General features: G+C 40.6%; 1 protein-coding gene across 1 annotated transcript; it reads left to right on the top strand.

Annotated features, from left to right (window-relative positions):
• The first annotated feature begins 615 nt into the window (after positions 1-615).
• On the top strand, positions 616-6784 carry ch25hl3 (cholesterol 25-hydroxylase like 3). Its single transcript, XM_014170952.2, has 2 exons — positions 616-1325; positions 5277-6784. The coding sequence occupies exons 1-2, from the start codon at positions 883-885 to the stop codon at positions 5731-5733; spliced, it is 900 nt and encodes a 299-aa protein (XP_014026427.2). The 5' UTR covers positions 616-882; the 3' UTR covers positions 5734-6784.
• Positions 6785-15882: the final 9098 nt, after the last annotated feature.

Consider the following 15882-nt stretch of genomic DNA (forward strand, 5'->3'; position numbering starts at 1 on the left):
ATATCTTTATCTGAAGTTGGGTCTATGACATGAATTGCTTTACTCCCATAAAATTATCACAGGCTTTTAGTTTGAATGAAACACATTGGGAACACAATGACTAGACTCAGATATCCCTCCAGAGGGGCCCCACACAAGATGTTTATGTGAAACCATCTGACTCCAGCATGGTATCATACACTAGACGTGTCATAGTAAATGAAAATACAGGACACTGAAATTAGTATATGTTACGTTTGGTAGGGTTACATAAGACAGAAGGTTACTTAAGGCAAAAACTAAAGGAGGGTAGTTGGTCAGGGTGGATGAGTGGGCATGTAACGTGAACGTCTAGTTCGTCTAATGTCAGCCACCTAGCTAACGTTAGCCACAAAAAAATGGAATTCGTAACATATCATACTAAATGGAGGGAGGCAGATTTACTATGTTACCTACTCCTAACTATTATTTTTAAAAATGGATGATGGACATCCACAAATTAATGCATGCCATATGAAATGTAACATACTGTGCAATACTAAATGGAGAGACAGATTTACATTTACTATGTTACCTATAGTCTATGAGACCAGGCTGTGCTGCTGACTTGTATAAATTGGAATGTGATTTTGTTTTACTTTTACTGCTTCTGTGGATCTATCCCACCAAACGACAGACAAGCGTGTTCTGTCAACCATTGGGGAAGAGAAAATAAGTATTTAATTAAGAACTCGAGCATAAACTAAATGCGTACCTTCAGCTGGAGAGAGGGAATTTAAGAAACTACATCGGGGACTACGTTATTACAAAGTAGTAGCCAACACACTTGGATAAATGCTGAGAACACTTCATGATGGTCATTTTTGGTTTGATTAAAAAAATAACCCTTCGTATGCTGGTATTATGAATATTAGTACATTTCTAAAACATGGGAACCCAGATGGACTGCTGCTCCAGGCGCTGTGGGATGATCTGCGAGCACAACGGGAGTTCCTCACGTCACCTTTCCTGCCCGCATGCTTCGCTTTCCTCATCCACTTTCTCCTCAGCGCACCTTTTCTAGCCTTTGAAGCGCTGGGATGTTTCTGGCCACGGATAGATCACTACAGGATCTCGAGGACCGCTGAACCGTTGCTGTTGTGTTTGCAGCGATGGGTTGACTGCTGTTGGAGGATTTTTCTGAAATACCTGACAACTGTTCTCCCTGCCACCGCGCTTTATCAAAGAGTTAGGATTCCAAGATTTCCCGAACTCGCGCCATCATGCAGCCTGCTCATTGGGGAGGTTATCGCGTGCCTACTTTTATTTGATGCTCTGTTCTTTATATGGCATTATTCCATGCATCGGTAAGCTTGAACCAGAATCTGGGTTTACAGCACAGGAGGTTGGTGGCGCATTCATTTGGGAGGACTGGCTCGTGGTAATGGCTGGAGTGGAATAAATGGAATGGTATCAAACCCATGGTTTCCATGTGTTTGATGCCATTCCATTTACTCCGTTCCAGCCATTAGTATGAGCCGTCCTCCCCTCAGCAGCCTCCACTGGACTCAGGAGACATTGAAAATGAAGATTCACCAGCTTTTCAAGCTGGATAATGTAATAATACTTTCGGTAATTACAAAAGGATGGAGTTTTGTTGAACAACTATTGTCATTACCGCCGTAACGGCCAGTACACCTATGTACTTCCAAAAAAAACTCTAAATAAAAAGTCACATATGCAACTGATTTAAGATGCATTGTCTGGAAAGTTAAAGGTAAAATATTTTTTTTATTGTCTGGAAAAAATCTAAGTATTGTTTTTGACCAAGTGTGCATGCGCCAAACCTCTTCTGCACCTGTAATATTGGTAATAGAATTAAAATACACTAGATGTCCCGAACAGTCATTCTGATTCCCATGTAAAATAGCCTTTTGAGTGTCTAAAATATCACCCATACCCATCTGGGGAGCTTATATTCATGGCCTCGCCTTGACTGACAGCTTTTTGAAACGTTTATGTCAAGTAACTTGGATGCAGTGAGCAGTGTTGCATTAAAATCATCTCAAGCAAATTTGGTAATACACAAACCAAGTCAAACAACATTAAAATTCCATTACTAACCACGTTTCCATCAACAGTTTTTATGCAAGTAAAGTCATACCGTATAAAACATTTTAAATCACGACAGCTGTGATAGAAACGGGTAGTTTCAGTACAATTTTGTAAATGCCGACAGATCATTTGTTCGTTCGACATGGTGGGATCTTTTTGTGTATGTAAAATTAATAATGCGAGAAATGGTGGTGGCAACACCTTTATGCACAAATATTGATATAATAACCATCATATCGAAGTAAACTTGGAGTCACATGATTATATAATGTGTGGTCCTCCCACTATGATTTGGGATACCATGCAGTTTATTAGGCTACAGATGAAAAAAGTTATGATGAACTTCACAGGGTGGTGAAAGTGCATGGGGATCTTGATGCTCCTTTCCAATAAAAATGAAATTTTATTAGTCACATGCTCCGAATACAACAGGTGTAGACCTTACAGTGAAATGCTTACTTACGAGCACCTAACCAACAGTGCAGTTTTAAAAAATATGGATATGAATAAGAGATAAAAGTAACAAGTAATTAAAGAGCAGCAGTAAAAAATAACAATATATACAGGGGGGTGCCGGTACAGAGTCAATGTGCGGGGGCACCGGTTAGTTGAGGTAGTATGTACAGTTGAAGTCAGAAGTTTACATACACCTTAGCCAAATATATTTAAACTCAGTTTTTCACAATTCCTGACATTTAATCCTAGTAAAAAGTCCCTGTCTTAGGTCAGTTAGGATCACCACTTTACTTTAAGAATGTGAAATGTCAGAATAATAGTTGAGAGAATGATTTATTTCAGCTTTTATTTCTTTCGTCACATTCCCAGTGGGTCAGAAGTTTACATAAACTCAATTAGTATTTGGTAGCATTGCCTTTAAATTGTTTAACTTGGGTCAAACGTTTCGGGTAGCCTTCCACAAGCTTCCAACAATAAGTTGGGTGAATTTTGTCCCATTCCTCCTGACAGAGCTGGTGTAACTGAGTCAGGTTTGTAGGCCTCCTTGCTCACACACGCTTTTTCAGTTCTGCCCACAAATTTCCTATAGGATGGAGGTCAGGGCTTTGTGATGGCCACTCCAATACCTTGACTTTGTTGTCCTTAAGCCATTTTGCCACAACTTTGGAAGTATGCTTGGGGTCATTGTCGATTTGGAAGACCCATTTGCGACCAAGCTTTAACTTCCTGACTGATGTCTTGAGATGTTGCTTCAATATATGAACGTAATTTTCTTTCCTCATGATGACATCTATTTTGTGAAGTGCACCAGTCCCTCCTGCAGCAAAGTGGTATGACAGCTGCGTGGTCCCATGGTGTTTATACTTGCGTACTATTGTTTGTACAGATGAACGTGGTACCTTCAGGCATTTGGAAATTGCTCCCAAGGATGAACCAGACTTGTGGAGGTCTACAACATAATGCTGCCACCCCCGTGCTTCACGGTTTGGATGGTGTTCTTCAGCTTCCAAGCTTCCCTCTTTTTTCCTCCAAACATAGCAATGGTCATTATGGCCAAACAGTTCTATTTTTGTTTCATCAGACCAGAGGACATTTCTCCAAAAAGTATGATCTTTGTCCCCAGTTGCAAACCGTAGTCTGGCTTTTTTATGGCGGTTTTGGAGCAATGGCTTCTTCCTTGCTGAGCGGCCTTTCAGGTTATGTCGAAATAGGACTCGTTTTACTGTGGATATAGATACTTTTGTACCTGTTTCCTCCAGCATCTTCACAAGATACTTTGCTGTTGTTCTGGGATTGATTTGCACTTTTCGCATCAAAGTACATTCATCTCTAGGAGACAGGACGCGTATCCTTCCTAAACAGTATGACGGCTGCATGGTCCCATGGTGTTTATACTTGCGTACTATTGTTTGTACAGATGAACGTGGTACCTTCAGGCATTTGGAAATTGCTCCCAAGGATGAACCAGACTTGTGGAGGTCTACAAATTTTTTTTCTGTGGTCTTGGCTGATTTCTTTTGATTTTCCCATGATGTCAAGCAAAGAGGCACTGAGTTTGAAGGTAGGCCTTGAAATACATCCAAAGGTACACCTCCAATTGACTCAAATGATGTCAATTAGCCTATCAGAAGCTTCTAAAGCCATGACATCATTTTCTGGAATTTTCCAATCTGTTTAAAGGCACAGTCAACTTAGTGTATGTAAACTTCTAACCCGCTGGAATTGTGATACAGTGAATTATAAGTGAAATAATCTGTCTGTAAACAATTGTTGGAAAAATGACTTGTCATGCACAAAGTAGTCCTAACTGACGTGCCAAAACTATAGTTTGTTAACAATAAATTTTTGGAGTGGTTGAAAAACGAGTTTTAATAACTCCAACCTAAGTGTATGTGAACTTCCGACTTCAACTGTACATGTAGGTAGAGTTATTAAAGTGACTATGCATAGATGACAACAGAGAGTGGCAGTGGTGTGGAGAGGGGAGGGGGGGCAATACAAATAGTCTGGGTAGCCATTTGACTAGATGTTCAGGAGTCTTATGGCTTGGGGGTAGAAGCTATTTAGAAGCCTCTTGGACCTAGACTTGTCGCTCCGGTACCGCTTGCCGGGCGGTAGCAGAGAGAACAGTCTATGACTAGGGTGGCTGGGGTCTTTGACAATTTTTAGGGCCTTCCTCAGACACCGCCTGGTATCGAGGGTCATTTTCTGGTGACATGATGATCGATGCTTGACTGCAGTTTGACAAATAAAAATATTCTCTTATCTATAATAATCTCATCATGTAGACTAGTCTACCAGCATAGCGTACCCGCACTGTATCGGTGAGCTCTTGGCTAGTGCACACGTGCCAAGACCAGAATAGGCAAATTTGCTATTCAACGAAACAGTTTTTGTGACACAACTATCGGTGGAGTTGAAAATGCAATGGAAACACACTGAACTTTTAGATTTTTATTAAGTACAATGAAAACTTAAGCGAAAATAAAATGTTGTGTGCACTACATCATCACGCACTGATTTTTATCTGCAGTCAGTTGGGTGGAAAAACACCAAGTTTCTCAAAAACAAATTAAATCGGACCGTTTTATAACATGCTATTTACATGAAAAATAGAGATTTTATTGTAAAAAAGCAAAATTCTCCTTTAACTCGGACGACCCTCATGTAGAGAGTCTAGAAGGAGCACATAAGGTTTGTCCCTGGCTGCCTACCAAACACAAAAGTTCTGTCTGTATGGTTTCCAGGGTTCCCTGGCTGTATCGGAGGGTCCACCAGACTCATCACCAGAACCGGATCACCTTCGCCCTGACTGCCCAGGACGCCAGCCCGGCTGAGCTACTCTCCCTGCAGATGCTGGCCCTGAGCAGTGCCTGGGTGGTGGGCTGCCACCCTCTAAGTGAGGCCCTGTTCCACCTGCTCAACACCTGGCTGGCCATAGAGGACCACTGTGGCTACGACCTGCCCTGGGCCATCCATAGACTACTGCCCTGCTTCGGCGGGGCCCCCTTCCACCAGGCACACCACCACATCTACAGGGGGAACTATGCCCCCTACTTCAGGCACTGGGACTGGCTCTGTGGGACCTACCTGGGGGTAAGGGAGGAGGCTCGGAGTAAACATGGAGGGAGGACAATGAGGAGAAGGAGAAGAAAGAAGAGCCTTGGATCTGACTGTGTGTGCGCACAGGCTTGCATGTGTTAAAATGAATGTAATCTATGAAGCAAACAAATAACTGACATGTTTGGTAGCATCATTAGTACAGTCAGTACAGGCTAACGCATGGGTTATGTGTACATGTGTTTGTAAATTACAAGTGGTTATATGTTGACTCATATGGAATATTTGACGAGCATTAGATATAAAGAGACAATGCTGGTAATTTGGCTAAATTTGAAAATAAAGGACAGCCGCACACTCTAGGAGCTCAGATGCAAAAATGTAATGTCCAACATTTTACAGACAAGCTGTCTTCATCAGGGTATAATGACAAACACTGTGGGATGACTCGTTTATATAGTGTCAAAAGACACACACAGGTGTCTGTAATCATGGCCTGGTGTGGCCTGATATCATTGATTAATTCTCATATATTAAAATAGCATACAAAAAAATAAATGGATAGCGTATGATCATAAATACAATTTGGCTACATAAGCCTACAAACATTTACAATAGCAAAATCACAATAATGGCTTCAGATCAAAGTCTACGTTGAAACCGAAGGGAGCAAGGGTCTTTAAATTAAAGATCCAGGCAGCCTCTCGTTTTAACAATAAATTATCGTGGTCACCCCCTCTCCTTGGGAGGGTGACATGTTCGATGCCAATATAACGTAGAGACAAAATCGAGTGGTTTGCTTCCAAAAAGTGGGCCACAACTGAGTAAGTCAAGTTGTTGCACCTAACTCGACTGTCACGTCCTGACCATAGTAAGATGTTATTTTCTATGTTAGAGTAGGTCAGGGCGTGACAGGGGGTGTTTTGTGTTTTTCTATGTTTTGTATATCTATGTTTAGGTTCTAGTTTTTATATTTCTATGTTTTTTTGGGGGGAAGATCTCCAATTAGAGGCAGCTGGTCCTCGTCTCTAATTGGAGATCATACTTAAGTAGGTTTTTTTTTCCACCTGTGTTTGTGGGTAGTTGTCTTCTGTTTAGTTTAAGTACCTGATAGAACTGTGCGTGTTCGTTTTTCGCTTTGTTATTTTTCTTTAGTGTTCTGAGTAAATAATAAATATTAATCATGAGCAATCAACACACTGCGCTTTGGTCCCCTCTCTACGACAGCTGTTACACAAACCACTCGATTTCGTCTTATTGAGTGTATGTAAACTTCTGACCCACTGGGAATGTGATGAAAGAAATAAAAGCTGAAATAAATCATTCTCTCCACTATTATTCTGACATTTCACATTCTTAAAATAAAGTGGCCTAAAATAGGGAATTTTTACTAGGATTAAATGTCAGGAATTGTGAAAAACAGAGTTTAAATGTATTTGGCTAAGGTGTATGTAAACTTCTGACTTCAATTGTAGGTTAAGTAATCAGTAGTAATCTGTGAGGATCGACACTGGTAGTGACAAGAAGCAGGTACAGGGAGTGAACATTTAATGGCGACGGACATGGAACAGGACAGGACAGCGTCTGGACATAAACACATAACGACATTAATGCAGACACAGGGAACAAACGGGGGAGCAGACAGTTATAGACGGGGCAATCAACGAAGGGAAGGAGTCCAGGTGAGTCCAATGAACGCTGCTGCACGTAATGATGGTGACAGGTGTCATGACTGTCCTTGGGGAAGTATCATAGGCACCCCTCTCTCTCTCTCCACAGTTTTATGACTTAACGACAGGTCGTAAATTCTTTGAAGGGACCCTCTCCCCTTTGGACATGCAGTATTGATGGAGAGAGAATGTCCAACTCCTAATCCCCAAATTCGGAGGATTAAACAATGTTTCTATTTTTGAAAAATTGGGAATGGTGTGCGGGTATTTAAAGAACAATCCTGTCGAAGTTGTTTTATTTTGTGCAATCAGGAAGGCCAGGAAACACACATAACTGTATCTCTTAAAGTGTACATTTCCCAGCTGTCAGGTTTACATATAAGTATTGTGAAATGTATGTGATTAAACATGAAACTATTTGTGAAAAGATGTAATGTGATGTTAACTTTCTAAATAACAAAATATGTGTTTTCATATAAAGTTAACAAAATCAGTGGTCACGCCCACGTGAGCATAGACATTAATTCGGCGTCATGGAACCGCCCCTTCTTCCACAGAGTATAAAACCCACTTCCTACAAAATCTACATTAAGTCAGAGAACGCCAGGACAGAGTCCCCACGTTGGAATGGCTACAATTCTATAGATCATTAGACCATACAGCTGTAGTTTTGGCTACACGATTGGAAATGGTTAAACTCTGAGACTACTACAGAATAAGAGCAAATCTTAGACATATAATTACTAATCTGTAGCTCGAAATTACGTAAGTCTAGAACGAGAATACCGCCAACCGCCGAAGCATCTATTCTATGAGAACATTTCCGAATGGTACTCTGAAGTAGCCATTCTAACCACCTACAACCACAAAGGACATTGTGAATTCTGGGGAAGTTAACCAGAGACTCTCTGATGATTGACTCTCCAGCAGACAGACCGGATTCCAACAGAGAAGACAACAAGGACATACGGGCGTAAATATATACATTGCAATTATTCTCGAATATGTGGCCATTCATGTGCAAAGGATTAGCATTTCAATGATTACAATTATCCACTGTGTGTAGTGAATCCATTTTGTCTTTCCCGCTCTTTGTCAGTCCCCACCCCTTTCCTTTGTCGCTTAGCCCATTAGGGACTATTATATCATTGTTAGTAACCAATATCTACTATTTGTTTGTTATGTATTTCTGTGATTGTTTAGTTAGTTAGTAAATAAATAATTAAGCCAATTTGTATATTGCTGATTCATTAAGCTTCGTGCAGATATCCAAGCGTTTGCGACGTTCAGTAATGAGAACTTATGAGGTAATAACAATACATTAATGAAAATGACTGTAATTGATCATATATGAAAATATCTGAAGAGTTATATTCGGAAAATTATAACTCTAAATCGCAATATTTTCCGTGGTGCCCCAACTTCCTAGTTAATTAATGTTTAAATGATTAGTTTAATCACGTAATAATGAAACCTAGAGAACTGATTTGATATAAATAAGTGTTCACATATAATGATAGTCCAGACACGACACAGGTGTGCGTAATGAAGGGCACCCTGGCGCCCTCGAGTGCCAGAGAGAGAGAGCAGGAGCAGGCGTGACAGTAATCTACAATTATGAAAACTATATTGGGGAACTAATATCAGCCTGCTCATGAGGGCCTCTCATTCAGCAATTTCACTTGGCATTTTGCGAGCTTGAATTCCAGCCATTGCCAACTCACATTTTATGAAGGGAAAACAATATTGAGGTTTTAAGTTAGTCACGCTTCCTCAAATGACTAAAATGTAAGTATAATGAAAATAAGGGAATGGTCTATTTCCAGAGGTGTGGACTCGAGTCACATGACTTGGACTCGAGTCTGACTCCAGTCACAAATTTGATGACTTGAGACTCAACTTGATTGAAAATAAAATAACTTGAGACTTGACTTGGAGCCTCAAGACTCGGAACTCGACTTTGACTTTTAGAAATGTTTTGTCATTTATTTTGTGGTACGGAGTCTCTGTGGATTACTCTCCACACAGCCAGAGAGAGTATTGCACTTGCAAAAAAACTGATTGGCTAGTAAAATTCCCATTCAGCACTCTGATTAGACCAGCAAGCTATCAATCAACACAGGTCAGTGAGCTAGAGCAGTGAGAATGCTTTGGGGGGTTGACAGTAGGCCTATATTTTTTTCATACATATTTTTCTAGACTACATATACCAGTAGGCTAGCCTAACATTTGTATTTTACATTTATACCTTTGCTTATTCTTTTTTTAATTACATTTTGTACATTCTTTACTCATTTTTCTCCCCAATTGGTAGTTACAGTCTTGTCTCATCACTGCAACTCCCAAGCTGCACTGCTTCTTGACACAATGCCCACTTAACCCGGAAGCCAGCCGTACCAATGTGTCGGAGGAAACACCATACACCTGGCAACCGTTTCAGCGTGCACTGCGCCCAGCCCGCCACAGGAGTTGCTAGTGCGCGATGGGACAAGGATAGCTCTCTCTCTCTCTCTCTCTCGCCTCTCCTTTATTTTTGAAGAAATGAATGTGTTCAACTATTGTCTTTCTCTCTTTTTGTGTCAACTACTCACCACATTTTATGCAGTGATAGCTAAATTTAGCTTATGCTTTCAGTACTACATTAATTCTCTCATCCTTTGATTTGGTGGACAGCATGTCAGTTCATGCTGCAAGAGCTCTGATAGATTGGAGGACATCCTCTGGAAGTTGTCATGATTACTGTGTAGGTCTATGGAAGGGGTGAGAACCATGAGCCTCACCAACAACATGGTGCTACCCTACAGAGTGCTGTTGAAGCTACTATAGACCTTCATAACAAAACTGTGTGATTTAATAAATGATTTGGTGATGTGAATATATTTTGTATAGTTTTATCTATAAAGGATACATTTTGTAATGTTTCACCATTTTTATTTTTTTGAAATTCACTGAGGATGGTCCTCCACTTCCTCCTCTGAAGAGCCTCTACTGCTACATTAATATTATCCATATAAAGTAGGCTACCATTTTAGCAATCTGCTATGGACTCATCTTTGCAACAACAATAGGCAACCTAACTGTTGATTTCATTGATCATTTTCATACTTCAGATAGGCTTAGTTTGGGTGGGTTATAATTAATATACCTCAGTGGTGGTACTGGCTATATGTCTAAAGATAGCTGTGACATCTCACTATCTTCTATACTTATGGGATGAAGTTGTAACATATTCCAGAGAAGTCACAATGTGACATTTCCCTATTTGATATTGACTGCTAACTTGAATGACTTTCAGCTCAAAATGTAGGTATAAAACGTAGTTTATTTCTGTATCTTACATTTTGAAAATGCATCACCATTTACACCATTAATGGCTGTAATGACAGGCTACATTTGCGCAGCAAATGTTTCGGGTAGCCTTCCACAAGCTTCCCACAATAAGTTGGGTGAATTTTGGCCCATTCCTCCAGACAGAGTTGATGTAACCGAGTCAGGTTTGTAGTCCTCCTTGCTCGCACACACTTTTTCAGTTCTGCCCAAAAATGTTCTATGGGATTGAGGTCAGGGCTTTGTGATGGCCACTCCAATACCTTGACTTTGTTGTCCTTAAGCCATTTTGCCACAACTTTGGAAGTATGCTTGGGGTCATTGTCCATTTGGAAGACCCATTTGCGACCAAGCTTTAACTTCCTGACTGATGTCTTGAGATGTTGCTTCAATATATCCACATAATTTTCTTTCCTCATGATGCCATCTATTTTGTGAAGTGCCCCAGTCCCTCCTGCAGCAAGGCACCCCCACAACATCATGCTGCCACCCATGTGCTTCAGGTTGGGATGGTGTTCTTCGGCTTGCAAGCCTCCCCCCTTTTCCTCCAATCATAATGATGGTCATTATGGCCAAACAGTTCTATTGTTGTTTCATCAGACCAGAGGACATTTCTCCAAAAAGTATGATTTTTGTCCCCATGTGTAGTTGCAAACCGTAGTCTGGCTTTTTTATGGTGATTTTTGAGCAGTGGCTTCTTCCTTGCTGAGCGGCCTTTCAGGTTATGTCGATATAGGACTCGTTTTACTGTGGATATAGATACTTTTGTACCTGTTTCCTCAAACATCTTCACAAGGTCCTTTGCTGTTGTTCTGGTATTGATTTGCACTTTTCGCACCAATGTATGTTCATCTCTAGGAGACAGAATGCGTCTCCTTCCTGAGCGGTATGACGGCTGCGTGGTCCCATGGTGTTTATACTTGCGTACTATTGTTTGTACAGATGAACGTGGTACCTTCAGGCGTTTGGAAATGTCTCCCAAGGATAAACCAGACTTGTGGAGATCTACCATTTTTTCTGAGGTCTTGGCTGATTTCTTTTGATTTTCCCATGATGTCAAGCAAAGAGGCACTGAGTATGAAGGTAGGCCTTGAAATACATCCACAGGTACACCTCCAATTGACTCAAATGATGTCAATTAGCCTATCAGAAGCTTCTAAAGCCATGACAAAATTTTCTGGAATTTTCCAAGCCATTAAAAGGCACAGTCAACTTAGTGTATGTAAACTTCTGACCAACTGGAATTGTGATACAGTGAATTATATGTGAAATAATCTGTCTGTAAACAATTGTTGGAAAAATTACTTTTGTCATGCACAAAGTAGATGTCCTAACCAACTTGCCAAAACTATAGTTTGTTATCAAGAAATTTGTGGAGTGGTTGAAAAACTAGTTTTAATGATTCCAACCTAAGTCGACTCGATCACAGATCATTTTCACTGGCTTACTACTCAGCTTTCATAACAATGTCATAATGGCAATTCCCTTTGTAAAGTAACTCCCCGATAATGACAAAATTACCAGTTCCAAACAAGCATCTACTGTATTTAACTTGTATGTCCTCATTTGCTATTATGTACTATATCTGTACAAAGCTAAACCAAATATACCTATGTTTTCCTAGTACATTAGGTTTACAGTACATAATCGAACTATCACTGTTTTCAAACTGAAGTTTGAAATTATGTCTGACTGCATAATTTTGTAAGAAGGGTAAGACAAACTGGGGAAACTTTGTTTAGTCAATCATAGGCAAACACCACCCTATTGTAGAAAAACACAGACCTGCAGTTAACTACTGTAAATGTAGCTACAATATCTAAGTAAACAAGACAGAACGTTACGTAATACTATGACAGAAAATACAATGCATTGTGTTCCTGGAAATTACATGTTAATAAATCCATAAATCCGTGTGTGTAAGTCCATAAATACCCTGAAAGGCCACAAGATGTCTTCATTGAGTCAATATTATAAGTTTGACTGGTTGTGGCAAAAGGGCCTCAAGTCAATGAATTGCAACATGTAGGCTACTCAGTAGTCTCAGTGGTTGGGGAAAACAGATAGTACACTGAGAAATAAACTATGAATCATAGACACAGGAAATGCGTTTCCGAGCACAATAGTCTAGTGTGTGAGTGTTGAGGCTACCAATGACAAACATTTGGCACATTGTCCCCCCAAAAAAGGTCCTCAAACCCCCTACAGCCCACCCCCATTTCCCCCATATCATTGATAGTCAGTTTAACACTGATGGAGGAGATGAAAGTTAATAATAGTCCAATAGCAAAGCCCTGGCCAGCATAGAGCACAGCTGGAATACCAAGCCTCTGTGCAGAGAGTGGCAATGTGCAGAAAGTTCCAGACTTCATTACACTCTACAGAAGTGCATCCACCAGAGCTCCTGGTTGAGCTACAGGACAGTAGTGTTTATTCCTGCTGAGGTGTGGCTCACCCCAGCTGTAATGAACACGGGTGGGAGTAGAAGGGGGAAGAAAAGGTCGGGGGCCATCCCTAGGGGATGCAGACACACACGTAGCTCCTTGCCACACAGCTAGTCCACATGGTAGTGTGACTTCAGCACAGCTTCCTCAGGACAATTGGACTCTGGGGCTCTGCCCAAAAGCGTGCCAGCTATCTCCATGATCAGCACGGGCTGTGGGGCAGAGATCTGGCTGGATGGAGGGCAGCGTCCTTGACCCTACGCCACACCTTCCCCTGTCCCCATTACAGGCAATTAGTACATTTCCTCCCATGTAAATACCCACGTTTGATGGTTCCTTACATCTCACACTCCCTCCCTCTTTCTTTCTTGCTCTGTCTCTCTCTCTATCCATCTCTCTCCATTTTGCTCTTTCTCGCATTCTGCCACTCTCTCTTGTATGAAACATCTGTTCTTCTTTATCTGTGAATCTAGCATTTCTTCACTTGTGCTTTGCCTATGAACATGGATAGATAATTACACAAAATGACAGCTGGAAAGAACACCCACAAACCCACACACGGCCTGATATGGGCCTGAGGGATTCAGAGGGAGGGATATGATGGGAGCTATCCCACGTCAGAGCAAAGGCAGGGCAGGATGACACATCGAAGCACCCTTTCCAGCATTATCTCAAACTCATCTGTAATGTCTAACCTATGCATAGTAATTTCTCAGTTATGACTAAGTATGTACCACATCCAGAAAAAAAAAGTGTTGCCACAAACTCTGGCATGAGCATACACAATGGGTAAAATACGTATTTGTATAATAGTCTCGACAAGGCAATCGATGCGTAATTACGATGCATGTTTTGAGTACCGTGTCATTTTGTAATGTGAGAAGTAGCCAGAGAAAGCACAGATTTTTCCACATTCATGTCCTATCATCAGCACAAACACTTAAGACTTCCTATTTCAACATGCTCCTTAGACTTTGGCATTAGTTGACAGTGGCCAGACTCATATTTTCAGCGGTTTCTGTAAATATTCAATTAGTGATCTCCCACACAGAGGCTTGAATGCCAGCCTGTTGATGTCCAGTCGTCCAGTAATTGGTTAGGTTCCTTGCCTTCTGGTCTAAGACTATTTATAGATGACCTCTGCTCTCATCTAACACGAGATGACAGAGGTCACTGATCTCATAGTTTACTTCCCAAAACATTGCAGTGCATTTGTCATTAGTATGGTAATGCCAAATAGCTGTGTATATGGTTGTGAATAACTTAGACACATGCACTTAGTTCTATGGTATAGGACTCTTCAAAAAAAGTGGGTCGATGTGACTTAACTTTTCATATTTTGCAACTAATGAGTTTTTGACATCAAGGTCAAATTGGTGGTGCTTATATTTGTCCTCTTTCACACGTCTACAAGTGTGTGGTGAGAAATGGACATGTGTTTTTTGCATATCCCACTCCCCCTGCCCTCAGAGAGTGGGGTCATGGCCAGGGATCAGCCATTATTGACAGCAGCCTTGGAGCAATTAGGATTAAGTGTCTTTTTCAAGGGCAGATCGACAGATTTTTCAACTAGTCAGCTCGGGGACTCAAACTAGCAACCTTTCAGTTACTGGTCCAACACGCTAACCACTAGGTTACTTGTCTTTGATTAATGGTTTTGTCAAATCCAAGTTTTATGTGTATTGGTGAACAAATCCTTGTGTAAATATTTCATTTTGTGTAATTATCTATCTCATAGGAAAAGCACAAGTTAGCAGCAGAGAGATAATAAATATTAGATGCATAGATAAAGAAAAACAGAGGTTTTGTAAAAGAGAGAGAGAGAGCGAGGTGGAGCAAGAGAGAGTAGGGCCATGTCCTTTAATACAGTGGTGTAAAGTACTTAAATAAAAATGCTTTAAAGGTTTTTGGATAACTGTACTTTACTATTTACTGTATATTTTTGACAACTTTTACTTTTTACTCCATATGTTTTCTCTGATACCCAAAAGTACTCGTTACATTTTAAATGCTGAACAGGACAGGAAAATCATCCAATTCACAAACTTATCAAGAGAACATCCCTGGTCATCCCTACTGCCTCTGATCTGGCGGACCCATTAAACAAAAGTGCTTCGTTTGTAAATTATGTGTTGTAGTGTGCCCCAGGCTATCCGGAAAGGAATTTAAAAGGAAATTAGGAATTTAAAAAAATAAAATTGTGCTGTCTGGTTTACTTAATATAAGTAATGTGAAATGATTTATACTTTTACGTTTGATACTTAAGTTTAGTTTAGCAATCACCTTTACTTTTGATACTTAAGTATATTTAAAACCAAATACTTGTATTATTTTACTTAAGAAGTATTTTAATGGGTGACTTACATTTTTAGGTGAGTCATTTTCTGTTAAGGTATCTTTACTTTTACTCAAGTATGACAATTGGGTACTTTTTCCACCACTGCTTTTATACTCTGTGTTATGTATTTTTTTTTATCACAGGGTTTAAACTGGTAGTATGCTTGTCTTCTGGCAGTTTAAGGCATGTGGCATGCTGCTTGGGAAAGCCAATAGCTCCTCCATGTTTCTACTTATCTGTGTGTGTCCCTCCTCAGTGTGTTGACATGGGTGACACTAGCCCTCTCAGAGAAGGAGACACCATGCCAACACAGCCTGGCATACAGTCAACTGGCCCTTGCACTGTGTCAGTGTTCTGGGTACTTTTTAGCTGGGTACGGTAGGCCTACTACTACATCCTACTACTACAGCCTACTACAGTACGTAGCTACTGGATCCTCAAAAATATCTACAGCTGCACCATCGAAAGCATCCTGACTGGTTGCATCACCGCCTGGTATGGCATCTGCTCAGCA

This window comes from Salmo salar, chromosome ssa24 (genome assembly GCF_905237065.1).
Source record: "Salmo salar chromosome ssa24, Ssal_v3.1, whole genome shotgun sequence".
NCBI lineage: Eukaryota > Metazoa > Chordata > Actinopteri > Salmoniformes > Salmonidae > Salmo > Salmo salar.

Excerpts from the sequence above, each read along its gene's own strand:
- ch25hl3 (XM_014170952.2), top strand. The coding sequence starts at position 883 with ATGAATATTAGTACATTTCTAAAACATGGGAACCCAGATGGACTGCTG. Across the intron at positions 1,326-5,276 it reads TGGCATTATTCCATGCATCG|GGTTCCCTGGCTGTATCGGA; the intron begins GTAAGCTTGAAC and ends TATGGTTTCCAG.